At 38.0% G+C, this 15,717-nt stretch overlaps 1 protein-coding gene across 2 annotated transcripts in view; it reads right to left on the minus strand.

Moving 5' to 3' along the window:
• Positions 1-15,717, minus strand: part of stk32a (serine/threonine kinase 32A) — a 91,941-nt gene that overhangs the window by 74,516 nt on the left and 1,708 nt on the right. Inside the window, exons 1-2 of one of the 2 annotated variants that reach the window (XM_075486692.1) lie at positions 7,936-8,011; positions 1,677-1,732 (exon numbers count right to left, since the gene is read on the minus strand). Coding sequence is in view for 1 of the 2 variants with exons in the window: in XM_075486691.1 (XP_075342806.1) it covers positions 1,677-1,732 (56 nt within the window). In the remaining variant the exon portion in view is untranslated. Of the gene's footprint in view, positions 1-1,676; positions 1,733-7,935; positions 8,012-15,717 lie in introns of those variants that run through there. The other variant, XM_075486691.1, reaches the window with a different exon arrangement.

Below are 15,717 nucleotides of genomic sequence, written 5' to 3' on the forward strand. Positions count from 1 at the left end.
TTTGTTGGGAAAGGATGTGTCTTTTATCTCTGGGATCATGAACTGAACCTTCTCTTAAGATGTTTACCTTTCAGCGTTGGTATGTTTAGGATTTTTTTTCCCCAAATGGAAACCAGTACATGTTTCCAATCATTAGTGGTTTTAGTGTATATGAGTGGGGAATGTGTCATGACTGATGTGAGCAAATGCTAAGTGTAACACCCGGTGCAATCTGGGATCTGGTTTGCTGACATTTGGTGTATATCAAACAGACTGCTACATGTGTATTACATGTTTACACACATAGTTCCAAAATGCAGAGTTGTCATACAGCCTTTTTATTTGTAGTTGTGCTTGTCTGTGCTGCAAGCATCAATAAGCCATTGATTACTGCTATCTAAGAGAGTGATCTGTGGACCAGCTGGCACAATTAATCAGCCAAGCCCTGATCGCATCACTCGGAGCATTGAGCAGCTTTCTGTGCATCTACTGTGATTAGACTGCTTGTCTGTTGTAGGGTAGCATGTTGATGTTGTGTGGGTCTATGTTGTGTGTATGTGTGTGCATGTCTGTGTGCGTGCGGATCCCCTATATGTGCTTATCAGAACTCTGGGTGCAGATTTGAATTGTGCCGCATATGGCTTAACAACAAGAGTCAACATGACTGCCATCCCCTTAGATTTTTTTTCTGTGGAGTTGCTGGTAGTCCTTAAGAAAATTAAATAGTAAAGCTTAACCAGACTGTGTATGATGATGTTGTCCAGCCAGAGGGGGGGAGGTAGAAGATTTTTTCCTTTTTAAAATTTTTTTGTGACAACATGCACGACCATATGTACAAACACAGTGGATTTACAACTAATTCTGTGTGCACCGTTTTTTTTTTTTTACTACATTTACTTTGATAAATCTAAAACATCAAGAACCCTAATTTCCATGCCAGTCTTTTAAAAATTAATGCGATTTGTTTTTCTACTCCAAATTACTGGACATTGAAATGGAAATAACTGCAAAGTGGAACGTCAGTATAACTGAATTTGTGGTTGAGACAATTAGAAAAAACTGTAAATTATAGAGAAATAGTGTCATTTTTGGTGGTCTCAGTTCCACAATCACAAGGAGGAAAATATCCAGACTTGAAAACAGTAACAGAAACCCTCACTCAGGTAGAATCTGTAATGCTCACACACATACGTTTCTCTGCAGCTATTTCTAACACCACTGTTAACTAATAAAAAACAGTAAGAGGTTCTGCAACATATTTACAATGTAGTTTCTGAATGATGAATTTTACATCAAAATATCAGGGCTTTTTAAACTAAAAATAATTTTTAGGTAATTATTATACGGTCTGCAATTTGTCTGAAGTGACACATTGTCACCTTATATTCTTTCTTAAATACCAGTTTAAACTACTTTCCCTTTTTTTAGGTTCATATTGTTTATGCAGTGCAGCCTTTCCTCTGCAAGGAAATCAGAGGGAATCTGAAATATGTAGTCAATGGACACAAAAATTGCTACCACTGAAGCAAAAAGTAACAAGTTGCACATTTCAGCCCTTGGAATGTGCAGATTTTCCAGGTTTTACAGCATAATGGGGCATATATCCCCCACAAGCTTTAGCAAATTGTGAGACTAATCTATTATTTTCCATCCAGTCCAGTATAAAAAAGAGGACACTTGAGCAGACATGAACTTACCTTTCCAAAACTTCCTTTTCCTATTGCCCTCAGGATCTGGAAATGGTCAAAACTGACTGCAGGGAGAATAAAAAGAGGAGAAAATTTGCTGTTATTGTTCAAGTTCATTCGAAATTTGAAGCAGAATTCCAAACCTTAGAAAATAATATATCATATCAGGATAATATTTTCAAAAAAGAACCCATGTTGTTATGCTGACATCTTCTTGTTATTGGTTTACTGTCCAAAAAAGTTATAATGCTGTGTAAATGTAAACAAAAACAGAACGCATTGATTTGAAAATGATCTGAATCTTGCATGTAAGTGAAAAAATACAAAGGCAACATATTAGACCCAATCCCAACCAGACTGTTCAAGGAGGTTTTTCCCTTAATTGACACTTCCATATTGGATTTGATCAATCTGTCTTTGTTGACAGGATATGTACCTCAGCCCTTTAAGGTTGCTGTAATTAAACCTTTACTTAAAAAACCTACTCTTGATTCAGAAGTGTTAGGTAATTATCGACCTATATCCAATCTCCCTTTTCTGTCTAAAGTTCTTGAAAAAATAGTTGCAGCTCAGCTTTGTGATCACTTACACAGAAATAATCTGTTTGAAGAGTTTCAGTCAGGATTCAGAGTGCATCATAGCACAGAAACTGCACTGCTGAAAGTTACCAATGATCTCCTCTTAGCCTCTGATAGCGGACTTGTGTCTGTGCTTGTCCTGTTGGATCTTAAGGCAAGGCCTTATTTTATTTGTAGAGCACAATTCGTACACAAGGTAATTCAAAGTGCTTTACAGCTACATAAAATCACAAGAAGGCAATAAAATCATTAAAAAAACAAACAAACAAAAAAAAAAAACATAAAAAATAATCATTAATTAATTTAAAAGTGAAGAGTGCAGATAAAATACTTTCAGGTGTCATATGCACAGCTAACAACATCTCAGTGCTTCATTTGATACAGTCAATCACAGTATTTTATTAAAGAGACTTGAACATGCTATAGGGATTAAAGGAATTGCATTAGGCATGTTTAAGTCATATTTATCTGATAGATTCTAGTTTGTTTCCAAACTAGTTGGAAACTAGTTTGTTTGGGTGGTGGCCGCCGGCTCTGGATCGGGTGGCTGCGCCGCTCTTGCATGGGTGGTAGTATTGGGCCTGGGCCCTGGTGTCTGGGCGCTGCCTTGCGCCCCAGGGGTGCCCTGCCTGTGCTTGGGGGGTCTGGGTTGCCCTGGACACGCCACGGTGTGGGTGGGTTGGTGCGGGTCCTGGTGTCGGGCTGATTGCTCTGGGATCTCCGATGTGTCCGCAGGTTTTTCTTTGTTCGGGTGTGGTGGCGTGCGGTGGGGTGTGGCGGGGCTTTTCCCCTGTTGGGGAATACGTGGTTGTCCCTGCGGTGGGCTTCCTGGTTTCTGTGCTCCGTAGGGGCTGCTTTGCCTGTTTCTGATTGCTTGGGGGGGGGGGGGGGGGGGATTGCGGCCCTATACACTTATACATTCATTATTAAGCATGGTTATTATGTGGGACCTGTGCCATGTGTATTGCATGTTCATGTTCATGCTCACACACACTCACACACATTCATTTGCCCAGTAGCATGCTCGCTTAGTAGTTGTTGTGTTGTCCTGTGGTTTAAGGTCATCTGTATCCACAGTTGTGTTATATGTGATTGCTGCTGCTTGTGCTTTTTTTTTTTTTTTTTTTTTTTTTTTTTTTTTTTTTTCTTTTTTTTAACCCATCCACCATGGAGGACCTTTTTCCTTCTTTATCCTTTTTTTTTTTTTCCTTTTTAATTAAGTCTATAACATAGATCAAAACACAATTTACATAGGCTGTTTCACTCATGATGATGATAATAATAATACAAAACAATAAATAAAAATAAAAAACATTAAAGTAAAAGAATAAATGATCACTATAACAAAAAAAACATTTTATTGCAAATCTATCTTTTTTGAGTTACCTTTTAGGCTAGTTTATTATTTTTTCTTTGTCTCAGTTTTCCCAATGTTCCCCTTCTATAAGTTTAATCCATCGTTTTCCATACATTTCATTATTACCTCCATATGTCACCCCACATTCAATTTTACAATATAATTTAACATAATTCATAAACCTTTTGATATTTAATCTATTCTTACTTTTTGAACCAAAAATAAACATTTTCCCAAGTAAAAGGATTATATTTTGTATGCCTTCTGCCTCTGCCAGGTTACCAAATAGCACCGTAAACAGATCTGTATATAGTTGAATGCCGTATACAGACAACCAATTTTCAACATCAAACCAAAACACCCCAGAGTTTGCACAGTACCAAAAAAGATGTTCCACTGTCTCCTCCTCTTCTTGACAGAATCGACAGTTCGGGGATGGTTCTCTTTCCCACACATACAACATTTTTTTTGTTTCCAAAAATTTATAGAACATTTTGTATTGGAAATATCTTATTTTATTATCTAGTGTTGCTTTGTATAGTGTTTTAAAAACATATTTCCATGGTATTGGAGTATCCAGCTGACGTTCCCAGTAGTCAATATATTTATAAGGAATATCTATGAGTTTACTGTTCACCAAATTGAAGTTATACATCTCTTTATTTATTTTTTTTTTGTGATCCACTTACCCAATTTTATATAGGGCCTGCATACCCATTGTGATACAGAGAAACTTTTTATTTTTCTTTTCCAAGTTCGAGGTATCGATCCTACCAGCTGATTATACTGATGCAGTGTGCCTACATCACCATATTTTTGTTTTATCTGTACATATGACAATATTTCACCTTTCTCCACAATGTCGTTGAAAAAAAGTATTCCTTTTGTGAACATATGTTCTAAAAAAATGGTGCTACCTTTCAACATTATATTGGAGTTAAGCCATAACATTTGTTGCAGTATTTCATCATTTCTTTCTGGTGGGTGAAACTGAAAGTGGAGCCAGCTTTGCAGTGCTTCAGTCAAGAAAGCCGAGAGTTGAGAGAAGATATCCTTCATTGTGAAAAGTTGTGATGAGTGTATTTGAATAAAGGGGAATAGGTTTTTTTTAAACAAAGGGTGTATCTTTCCCACCAGCCTACTAGAGAACCATTCCTTGTTGAAGTATAATTTTGGAATAAGAGATGCTTTTATAGATAAGTTCATAGCTTTTAAGTTCAGCAGTTTTGTGCCTCCTACATTATAATCATTATATAAGTATATGCGTTTAATTTGATCTTTCTTTCCATTCCATATAAATTTAAATATCTGTTGATCGTATTCCTTATAGAAGGATTCTGCAGGTGTTGGAAGGGAGAGCATTAGATATGTAAACTGTGACACGACCAGTGTGTTTACAAGTGTTGTTTTGCCAAAAATAGTGAGTTTATTTCCTTGCCAAGGTTGTAGTACTTTGCTGAGCCGTTTTAATTTGATGTTAAAATTCAAAGTCGATATTTCTTTAACGTTCTCTGGTATATGGATTCCTAAGACGTCGATGCCACCATCCGTCCATTTCGCATTTGGCATGGAAGAGTAAAATTTGTGTGTTTGAGTGAACCTAGTCTCATAATGTGACATTTTTCATAGTTGGGTTTCAAGCCTGATATTTTGGTAAATTGGTCCAGATCGTCTATGAGATTTTCCAAGTATAGTATGTCTGGTTTGATCATAAATGTTGTGTCATCCGCATACATTAATATTTTCGAGTAAATACCGTTTAGTCCCAATCCTCTTATGTTTCCGTTAGATCGTATTCTTTCTGCCAATATTTCAATGGATAAAATAAACAAATATTTTGTAATTAAAACATTACAACAATACATGCCCAGTAATATTGTTGTAATGTTTTAAATACTTGAACGCAGTTTTTCTAGAGAAGATAATTGTTTTGTATATGGGATTATCGTCCATTGACTGTTTTGGGCTTCAACATGCGCGCGCCTACCGACAAGAGGTAAGTGACATGCTGTTTATAAAGTTGTTTTGTAACATCCCCATGCCAGTAATGTGAGAACCATGCATATGGTTTTGATCGTAAGGCTTGTGACTTTATTGTCGGATGGTTTATAAAGTGGTGTGATGTTTCTGCAGTGTGCAAGTTGTTGTTTTACGTGGAAGGTTTAGCGCTTGCCCCTAGCCACCACGTATTTGGCTAGCATGACACGCTGTGCGAACAGAGCGATCTCCACACAGGGAGCACAGATACGCACCTCTCTGTGTCCTACTATCAGTATTTGACAACCTCTAGCAATGGAAATGCGCTTCAAATGCCCCAGAGTTCCCCTTTAAGTATTGTAACAAAAATAAATAAATAAGCAGTTGATGGGCATCAAGGGCATAGCAAATGTGTTTGGCATAAACTGTATTCAGATGACAATTCTGCTGCCATAATGCTGGACAGGACAAGGGGTTAAAAAAAAAGACAGCATGGCATAAATTTCCATTGCTATGCTGATGATACTCCGCTGTACTTATCTATGAAACCAGATGAACCCAATAGGTTGGTCAGACTAAAAACATGTCTTAAAGACATACAGACCTGGATGACTCAGAACTGTCTGCTTCTAAATTCAGACAAACTGAAGTCGTTATCTTTGGACCTGAGCGCTTCAGGGAGAAATTGTCTAGCTGTATAGTTACTCTAGATGGTATTTTCTTGGCTTCTCTTATTAGGAACCATGGAGTTATTTTTGACCAGAATTTTATTTGACTCTCAAATAAAACATGTTTCGAGGACTGCATTCTTTCATCTTTGTAATATTGTTAAAATCAGGAACATCTTGTCTCAGAGTGATGCAGAAAAACTAGTCCATGCATTTGTTACTTCAAGATTGGACTGCTGTAATTCTTTATTATTGGGCTGTCCCACATATTCTCTGAAAAGCCTTCAGCTGATCCAAAATGCTGCAGCCAGAGTTCTGATGAGAACTAACAGGAGAGATCATATTTCTCCAGTTTTAGCTTCTCTTCATTGGCTCCCTGTTAAATTCAGAATAGAATTTAAGATTCTTCTCCTCACATATAAAGCTCTTAATGACCGAGCTCCATCATATCTTAAAGATCTCATTGTAAGATATTTTCCTAACAGAGCACTTCGTTCCCAACCTGCAGGTTTACTTGAGGTTCCCAGAGTTTCTAAAAGTAGAATGGGAGGCAGAGCCTTCAGTTATCAGGCCCCTCTCTTGTGGAATAAGCTGCCAGTAAATGTCCGGGAAGCAGACACCCTTTCCACTTTTAAGACCAGGCTTAAAACTTTCCTTTTTTGATAAAGCTTATAGTTGGGGATCGTTCAGGTGATCCTGAAACATCCCATAGTTAAGCTGCTACAGGCCTAGACTGCTGGGGGGCCTCATCTGTCACACCTTTCCTCACTTTACTCTCTTTTTCCCTCGTTTAATTTCTCAAATGATATTATGTACATGTGACATTGTGCTCATTAACTCATGTTTCCCTGTTCCAACAGGTCCTTTGAATGGTGTTACAGTGTTTCTTCCCCTCAACCCCAGCTGGTGGAGGCGGATGGCCACCCTTCCTGAGTCTGGTTCTGCCAGAGGTTTCTTCCTGTTAAAAGGGAGTCGTTCCTCTCTACAGTCGCCTCAGGCACGCTCAGGACGGGAGATTGGACTGAAGATAAGTTTCGGTGAAATCTGTTGGTTTGCTTAGCTAGGAAATTGTTTTTGAATTGGCTCTATATGAATGACTTGGATTATTTTGAAATATTAATATTATATGAATATGAAATATTATGTAAGTGCCTTGAGATGACATTTGATGTAATTTGGCGCTTTATGAATAAACTGAATTGAATTGAATCAAATATTGAATCATCTTTTCTTTTTTTAATACATGCATTTTTAATTTGATGCCAGGTCCCTATATCAGTTAAGTTCAGACAGAGGTAATGAATGACTAGAAATGCTGTCTTGTGAAAATAAATAGAAAATAAAAAACACCAGGAACATCAAACATCTTATACAGCTAGTTTGAAACAGGCCACAAACATGATTAGATATAATAGAGAGCATCGTGAGAAAAAAAGGCAGATATGAAAGAACCCAGAGAAATCTCTGTACACAAAGAACAGGGCAGAAAACCAACACTGAAAGTGGGACTGTACCAGTAATGTGGTACAATTCTGTTTTGTGGTATAAATCACTGCATGAACTCAGGAGCACCTCTGAAAACTACTGTCAGTAAACACAGCTCGTTGCTGCATCCACAAACGCAAGTTAGAACTCATGCAAAGCAAAGAAAAACATGTAAATGCGAGAAATGCTGCATTTTATCTTACCCGGAGCTCATTAAAGATGTTGTAGCGTGAAGTAGACAACTGTCCCTGGGTCTGATGATTCCATACTTTTAACCTCTGTGTTGGAATTTACAGACACCACATCACCTTATCAGATTCGGAGCAAGACTATCCGGCTTGTGACCAGCACAAAGTTCAAGAGTAAGGATCTATGATGGCATGGAACTACATCAATGGTGCCCCTTTGTAAAGGTTTTAGAGCAACGTAAGCTGCCGTTAAGACAATGTATAATAATGTCATCATTAACACAGTGCCAAATCACATTATATTTGTGTGTTTTATGTCTTTAGCTCCAGCGCTAAAGAATCTGGTTGCTGCACTAGCCTGTCTGCAGTCCAGTTCTGTCTCCCCATAAAAACACCTGGAAAATAGTGAAAATGTAAATGAAAATGCAAAGATAAATATGCATCTGTCCGAAACTTTATGAATTGTTTCCAGCATCAAGTTCAAAATGAGCTAATTTTATTCCACCAATTAGATGTAGAATTGAAATCATTTGCAATTCATCGCATTTTTTTTCCCTTTTACAATGTTTTTTTTTGGAAACAAACAGGGCTCCATGAAATTATGGATAATCAAAGGAACATTCGAAAAGTTGTAAATTTCAGTTTTCAACTTCATGAAACCTATTTGAATTGCTTCTGAAAACAGGCTTTCGTCAGTGTGAAATGTGTTACAGTTAGAATCTAACATAGAAAAGTCGATTTACATGTACACACCTTTAAAAATGATCATTGATGCATTATAACTGGAAAGAGTTGGATGCTAAGTGTTGCATCTAAGGTTGACTGAGATTTGCTTGTCTGAACAACACCTCAGTCAAGATGTGGCAGCTGAAGGTCTCCAGGGCAACAAGAAGTCATTGACTTTATATGACGGAGACATAAATAACCTTCAGCACGGGTGTCTTGCATGACATCTGCATGTTTCTCCTTTAGAGCCATTCCACAGATGTCAAAAGATATATTTTGAGCGCTCTTTTTTTAGCTCTTACTGGCATTTCCCTAATTTTGTCATCATGTCGGTTTCTCTCTCTTTCACACACACACACACCCTAAATGACAATATTATTCCCTATCTCACTCTCCTCCATCTATCAGCAACATTTATCGCCAACTGGAACCGAATGGGGCTGTTTGTTTCTTGTTGTCGTGACAACGAGGACAGACGGTTTTCCCTCTCTGCAGTTTCCCTGAGGATGGAACAGCTGCTGCCCACTATTAGCACTCATCTGAACACACACACACACACACACACACACACACACACACGCCCTTACACACTTAGATGTTGCCACACATACATTTACAGATGCACCCACATTCATTATTGAAAAACACACACACATTTATTGGACATATAGTGCTGACTTAAAACTTTACCTGCCACTTGCAGCAGCATGGCGTGCACTCACACACACGGACACACAATCTGCCTGCGGTCACTAGATCTATTGGATGTGACAGCCAATGTTATGCTCTGTTAGTCACGTATCACCAGCACTTCCTTGTCTCACACTATCTGTGTTGGAGTGTTTATACAACGTGCACTTATAAGGTCCTTATGAGGCCAGCTGAATAACCCACAAATTACCACTGTATAAACTCAATATATACACAGAAACGATTCATATTATTTTGGTCATTTTGCTGATGAATTACTGAGATTATGTTCTGATGGAGGTTATTGGAGAGACAGCTGATACAGGCAGGCAGCGGGGAAGGGAGGACTGGAGAAAGAGGCAAACTACTATTTTACTGTAAGTGGTTTAATGTGCCATATTAAATGATGGACACATGGAAAACACCGCATAATGATTGACGTCTCAGACATGAGTGGAATTGGCACATTGACAGCCTCTCTGTGATTTAAACCAGTTGAGTAAGTCACGTGACTGTGGAACTCATCTGCTAGTCAATTTGAATTTGACTGGCATGCTAATCAGTTTGGCCTGAAGTTATCACTCTTGTTGGGTTCAAGCCTTTCACACTCTCCCACTCTGACAGTATGACTATAATGTACAGCATGTCTGCTTATTTCCAATCTGCGTCAGTATGACCATGTTGAGTTGAGTAAATCTGAAACCCCAAGTTTTCAGCTGAGAAATGATGCATGTTGGGGTATCTGTTGATGTCTACGCCAGCCCTCCATAACAAAAATGGATAACAAAATTTCATGCAGACCCTGCCAACTAGTCAGAGAGCTCTAATTTTTTTTTACTTTTGACTGGAAGTGGATTATGTTAAAACTAACCATGCATTTGTATTTACAAGGTTAGCTAGTTTCTAAAGACATGAAGCTATAAAGCTGTCACAAACCCAACCCCATTCCAAAAAAAGTTGTAACGCTGTGTAAAATGGGAAAAAAAGAAAATTCAGTGATTTGCAAATCTTTTAAACCTTTTTTTTAATTTCAAAATAGATCATAACAAAACTTATCAAATGAAACTAAGACATTTTACTATTTACTGAAAAATATGAAGTTGTTATAGTTGGCTTTGTTCTTAGACGTTATGTATTCATATTCTGTATTTTTCTAAACAATCTAAGTTCCTATTTTGTACTTGTCCACTCTGCTCATATTACACAACGTATGTCCAAGACTTTAAGATAGCATAACTGGACTAAATAACTGGGTCAGATGAGGTTCTCTGTCTGGTCAGATAGGTCTGTTACATTAGATACATGCCTAAAACAACACTCACACACATCCAAAGAACATGACGAGGACGGTGGTTGGCCTGCTCATGTCACTAATAAATGGCCAGTTATACTCGGTCGCGTGTAAGTACAACCTCTATGAGATAAATGTGAAGAAGATAAATATGAAATATTTCCTGATATCGAGGCTCTGGCTGAAGGATTTCCCGCGAGACCTCTGTCACTCCGACTCCAGCGCTGCCATACTTTACATGTGACCACTAATAAATACTTTGTTTAATCTAATATTTCTCCAGCTTGTTCTTGGGCTTCCAATGAAAAAATCAGGCTAACATCTTGAATTTAATGGCAGCAACACTTGGAATGTTGCTATGTCTATCGTTGTGTAGCATCCCCTCGACTTTAAAGTCTGTAACTGTCTATGAACAGAGGAAACCAGTTGTTGGACCTTTGGGAGAGGAATTTTCACCCATTCTTCTCCGATACAAGATACTAGCTGCTCAACAGTCCTGGGTCTTCTTTGTCACTTTTTGATTTCATGATGTGCCAAATGGCTTAGTAAAAAGCCAGTCCAGCATCCGAAATCTTCAACTACGAGGCCATGCTGTTGTAATACTCATAAGAGCTTGAATAAGGGCAACTGGACTTCTTTTTGGATCTTGAAGGCGTTTCACCTCTCATCCAATAGGCTTTTTCAGTTCTAAACTAGTTGATGGATTTTCATACTCCCGCACCATTCTGAGGGTGTTCTTCCTGAAATGCAAGGCAATGTGTTGATGAAGATTCTCAGTCATCCAGGTCATGGTAATCATAAGAGCTTGAATAAAGGCAACTGGACTTCTTCTTGGATCTTGAAGAAGCCTTTCAGATGAGAGGTGTTCCTGAGCCCGTGCAGTGATTTCCATGACAGAATCATGCCACTAGATTCTGCAGATATTGCAGTGCCACTAGAGGTCCTAAAGATCCCAAGCATCTGAAATTGATTTTCTGCCATGTCCCTTTATGCACAGAGATGTCTTCAGATTTGGAGATTTTTGATAATATTATGTACTGTAGATCAGGGGTCCCGTACCGGTCCGCGAGACATTCCAAACCGGGCCGTGAGATTGGGGGGAAAAAAAAAAAAAAAAAAAAAAATTATTATTATTTTTTTTTTTTTTAAAAAGACATGGAAATCGGGAATTCTTTCATTTCACTCGCTAGATTCTATACTTGGAAACTGCATAGATTGCATTATAGGAGGCCGATTGTGCACGTTTATTTTTTTCAATGATGACTGTCTGTCTGTCATCATATCCTAATTTGTAAAAGCATCTGCTAAATGTAATGTCTGTTGAACGTAAAGTACAAAAAAAAAAAAAAAAAAATAGCCCCCCCTCTCGTTATTTCTTTTTAGTACCGCTTACTTTTCCAGCCTTTTTTTGCTTCTTCCCTAACTTGATGAGATGTCTTGCTGCCATCAAAATAAAGATGAGCTAATATTTTTATGTCTTTTATGTTCTATTGAATAAAATATCAGTTCATGGATTTGAACAAAACAATTACATTCCGTTTTTTATTTACATTTTACACCACATCCCAAAGTTTTTTTTAGAATTGAGTTTGTATGCAGAGCGTTGAAAGCAGCCTATTAAATTCTTAAAACAGCTAAGTGCCATAGCACCACAGCACTCAATCCAGAATTAACGGTGCATTTGCATGAGACAATTCTCAGCAGTAGATTAAAGCACATCTGGTGATCCCGTGAGAAGCCATACTAGTAAGTAAGCAGGGTTTACTCAAAATAAAGTGTTTTTCTTTGTATTAACGAAGGAACATTTCCCCTCTGCAATTATTTGTATCTCTGATGTATTTTAATACATTTTAGAGGGATGCACAACAGCACCATATTGTACTTTTGCAGATATCATATCTAACATACAGATATCTTCCAACTTATCATGCCTGAAACTGATCTGTGCTCTCAGTTTTTTTCCCTAATTGTAGAGAGATTCAACTCTCACCCTGAAATGGAACTGATGTATTATCATGCTGACTCTCATTATGATGGCCCTCTGGTAGATTTAGAAGAGAAACCAATGCCTCTCAAAAGTAACCACAGGAACTGTAAAAAAAATAAAAATAAATTTGAATACCATATTTATCTTTATATTATATTTTTAAACTAAACTTAACTCACACACAATATAGTACTTTGTCAGTATCTGCTGTTCGTACGTAATTTCAAAGCTTTTATCAGCCTAAAACAATAGATGATACAGAGAAATCTGTATGAGTTTTCGCTACGGACGCAATATTTGTTGTTAGTCTTTGGTCTTTGGTAAAAAGGTTATGACAAATGGACATTCTTAAAAAAAAACAGAAAACTGAGTTCAAATATCCCCTGTTAATTTAGTAACACTTAAATATATATATCATTCAATACTACTGAGGAACAGAAAGTCAAAAAAATCTCCTGGTCTAATGTGGCAGAGGGTTTCTCATGTCATCTTGTGTGATCTCCAGTGATCTTACAAATCCTATATACCAGGAGTCCAAGACTGTTTATACATCGTGTACTTCTTCCTCTGCTGCACTTGTTTTTGTTAAGCTGACTTGCCTGTGAGGTGTTATTCCAAAGATAAATTGGAATAACAGGGCTTAAAGCTGCCTCTGAGCATGAGGTTCTTGTTTTATTCAGCCTGAAATTTTTTTTGAAACAAACATTTGAAATTTGAACTCAAATTTGAATTCAGATCTCACAGGTTTACCAGCAAAGAACAATCTCACATGTGTTGGACAGAATCCATGGTTTCCTCATTCAAAAAATACATTCAAAATTCAAAATCAGCGGCTCATTGTGGACATAATGTCTCACCCTATTCCTTACTTTCTAACTCTACCTCTCATTCTTCTGACATGGAAACCTGTAAATCATGTCAGGGGTCAGCGGTATCGGTGCAATCAGCATTTACGTGGTTGCTCTGGCAACCGTAACAGAACCCGCGGGTCCGTGTGGCGCTGCATTGTGAATAGAATCTAGTGAACTGTGAACAGGGCCTGTCAATAACCAGTCTCCTGGTTGCAGAAAGAGACACATGTGGGGACACATGATGAACAAATGATGAAACAAATATTCTCTGGGGGAATAAACATGTCTTGACCAAGTTCACTGTCATGCACACCTCTCTGTGTAAAACAGCTAACAGTGGCCGAATAGAAAATAATATGAGGGATTTTCTCTGCCCAGTTTTTAACATTTCATCAATTTAGCTGCTTCTTACAGCTGGTTTTGTGTCTCATCTTAATTTTCTTTTGTTTTATTTGTGTTTGCACTCTTTCCACATAAATCAGCGGTTGTGTTTCTAAAAACGTCACAAATGTCACACACTCAGACGTAGCAATAAGTGTACAAGATAAGTTTTGCCAATGGCAATGACTGGCCTGTACATTAATAAGCTTCTTTTTTTTTTATGTCAGCATGTATTACCTTGCAGTGACAGTGAAAGCTCAATTTGCATCTTTATTGCATCTCAAAGGCATGATTTCTTGGTGGGTATTAATGTCTGTACTCAACATGCAGATTGTTGAATTTGAGGTTCTTGACACATAAGGAGATGCACCAACATTGGAGGCAAGTCTGTCATCATTGCTCAGAAGGTTTCAGGTATTCTTAAGGACTACTGAAATCACTATTGCCCCTTTTTGTTCTACATTCTACATCTTGACCTCTGTCTTTAATACAACTTCAACCGTTTTAATCTTGACCATTTTGTCTCTTTCTGAAATGATCCCTACTTTCTCATCCCTTTCTCTGCTCCGTCCCCCAGACATGAGCTGTGTTTCTCAGCCATGTGCGGAGTATTGAGGCGTATATACACAGGAGTGAGGGGATAGAGTCACCACCCTGCAATGTCAAGCAATAAGCTCAAAGTCCAGGAGCACCGATCAGATTCCCCCAACCTCATAAGGAGAATCCTTTTTGCCACTGAGTTTCATCAGCAAAGATAACTTTGTTTCCAGAGAGTGGGGCGTTCTTGTTTTTTCAACTCAAATGTTGTATTTCTGGGTTTGTCGCTACCCTGCCCTCAGTGACTTCGCCCACACGCAGTCGGCGAGGATGCACTCTTGCATTACCTCAGAGTTCAGAGAAGCTCTGTTATGAGCAACACGTCCACAATGGCCCGCTAGATGACTAAGCAGCAAGGTTAACCATGAATAATAACTTCTACTTTGAAAGAAGTTAGCTCAAGTGAAAAGGAGAAAAGCACAGAAATACGTTTCTGAGTCATTTGATAGGGTAGAATAAAAAGTGTCTCAGCAGCCAAACTTATAAAATAAATGCATAATTTTCCCATATAGTAGTTAATTAAAAGGCATTTTTTTGTTTATGATGTGTAACTTTATAACAAGAAACAAAAATATCAGATGTGATGCTATAAATGCAGAGAAAAACATGTATAGTGAGATCAGATGTGGGAAAGCCACTTCACTTGTGATTAAATCACTGAGTCACGTAAGACTTATTTTGTCTTTGGGTTGCAGCCAGAATGGAATTAATTTCAGAGACAGGCTCAGATCAATAAAATCCCAATGTATTATCTACTCAGAACACGCAAAGGGAAAATTAATTCAGACCAAGAGCTTTGCCAATCAAAGCTCTTTTCATGTTAACCTTGATTGGGTTTCGTCTGAGTAAAAAATGGATAATGCAAACGAATAACGGGAATAAGACAAACTATGACAAGAGACATCACAAAGTCGACTTTAAAATACAAGAGCATTGGTAAAGGCTAGCATTAATGAATACCATTGAGGCTCAGAAACCATTTTCTGTCCTCCTGTAAACTCCAAACTGCATTTATCTTTGCAAAAATATAAAATTCTGTGGTCGTTTCAAAGGCAAACTGTTGTGCAGCGCTTGGCATTCCTCTTCTGCACTGCTGAAGAAGACTGCTTTCAGACTTAATCAGCTTCACCACCATTAACTGGAAGTGCTCTTACTCTTGTCAGGTAAGACGGACACGTTGATAAGGCTGCAGAAAAGCTTTGGACCGTGCTAGTTTCTGCTCAGTACCTGTTTTTCGCTTCAGGTTTTAGCCGCAAAAACTGAGGCACAATAAG

This window comes from Odontesthes bonariensis, chromosome 16 (assembly GCF_027942865.1).
Source record: "Odontesthes bonariensis isolate fOdoBon6 chromosome 16, fOdoBon6.hap1, whole genome shotgun sequence".
Classification (NCBI taxonomy): domain Eukaryota; kingdom Metazoa; phylum Chordata; class Actinopteri; order Atheriniformes; family Atherinopsidae; genus Odontesthes; species Odontesthes bonariensis.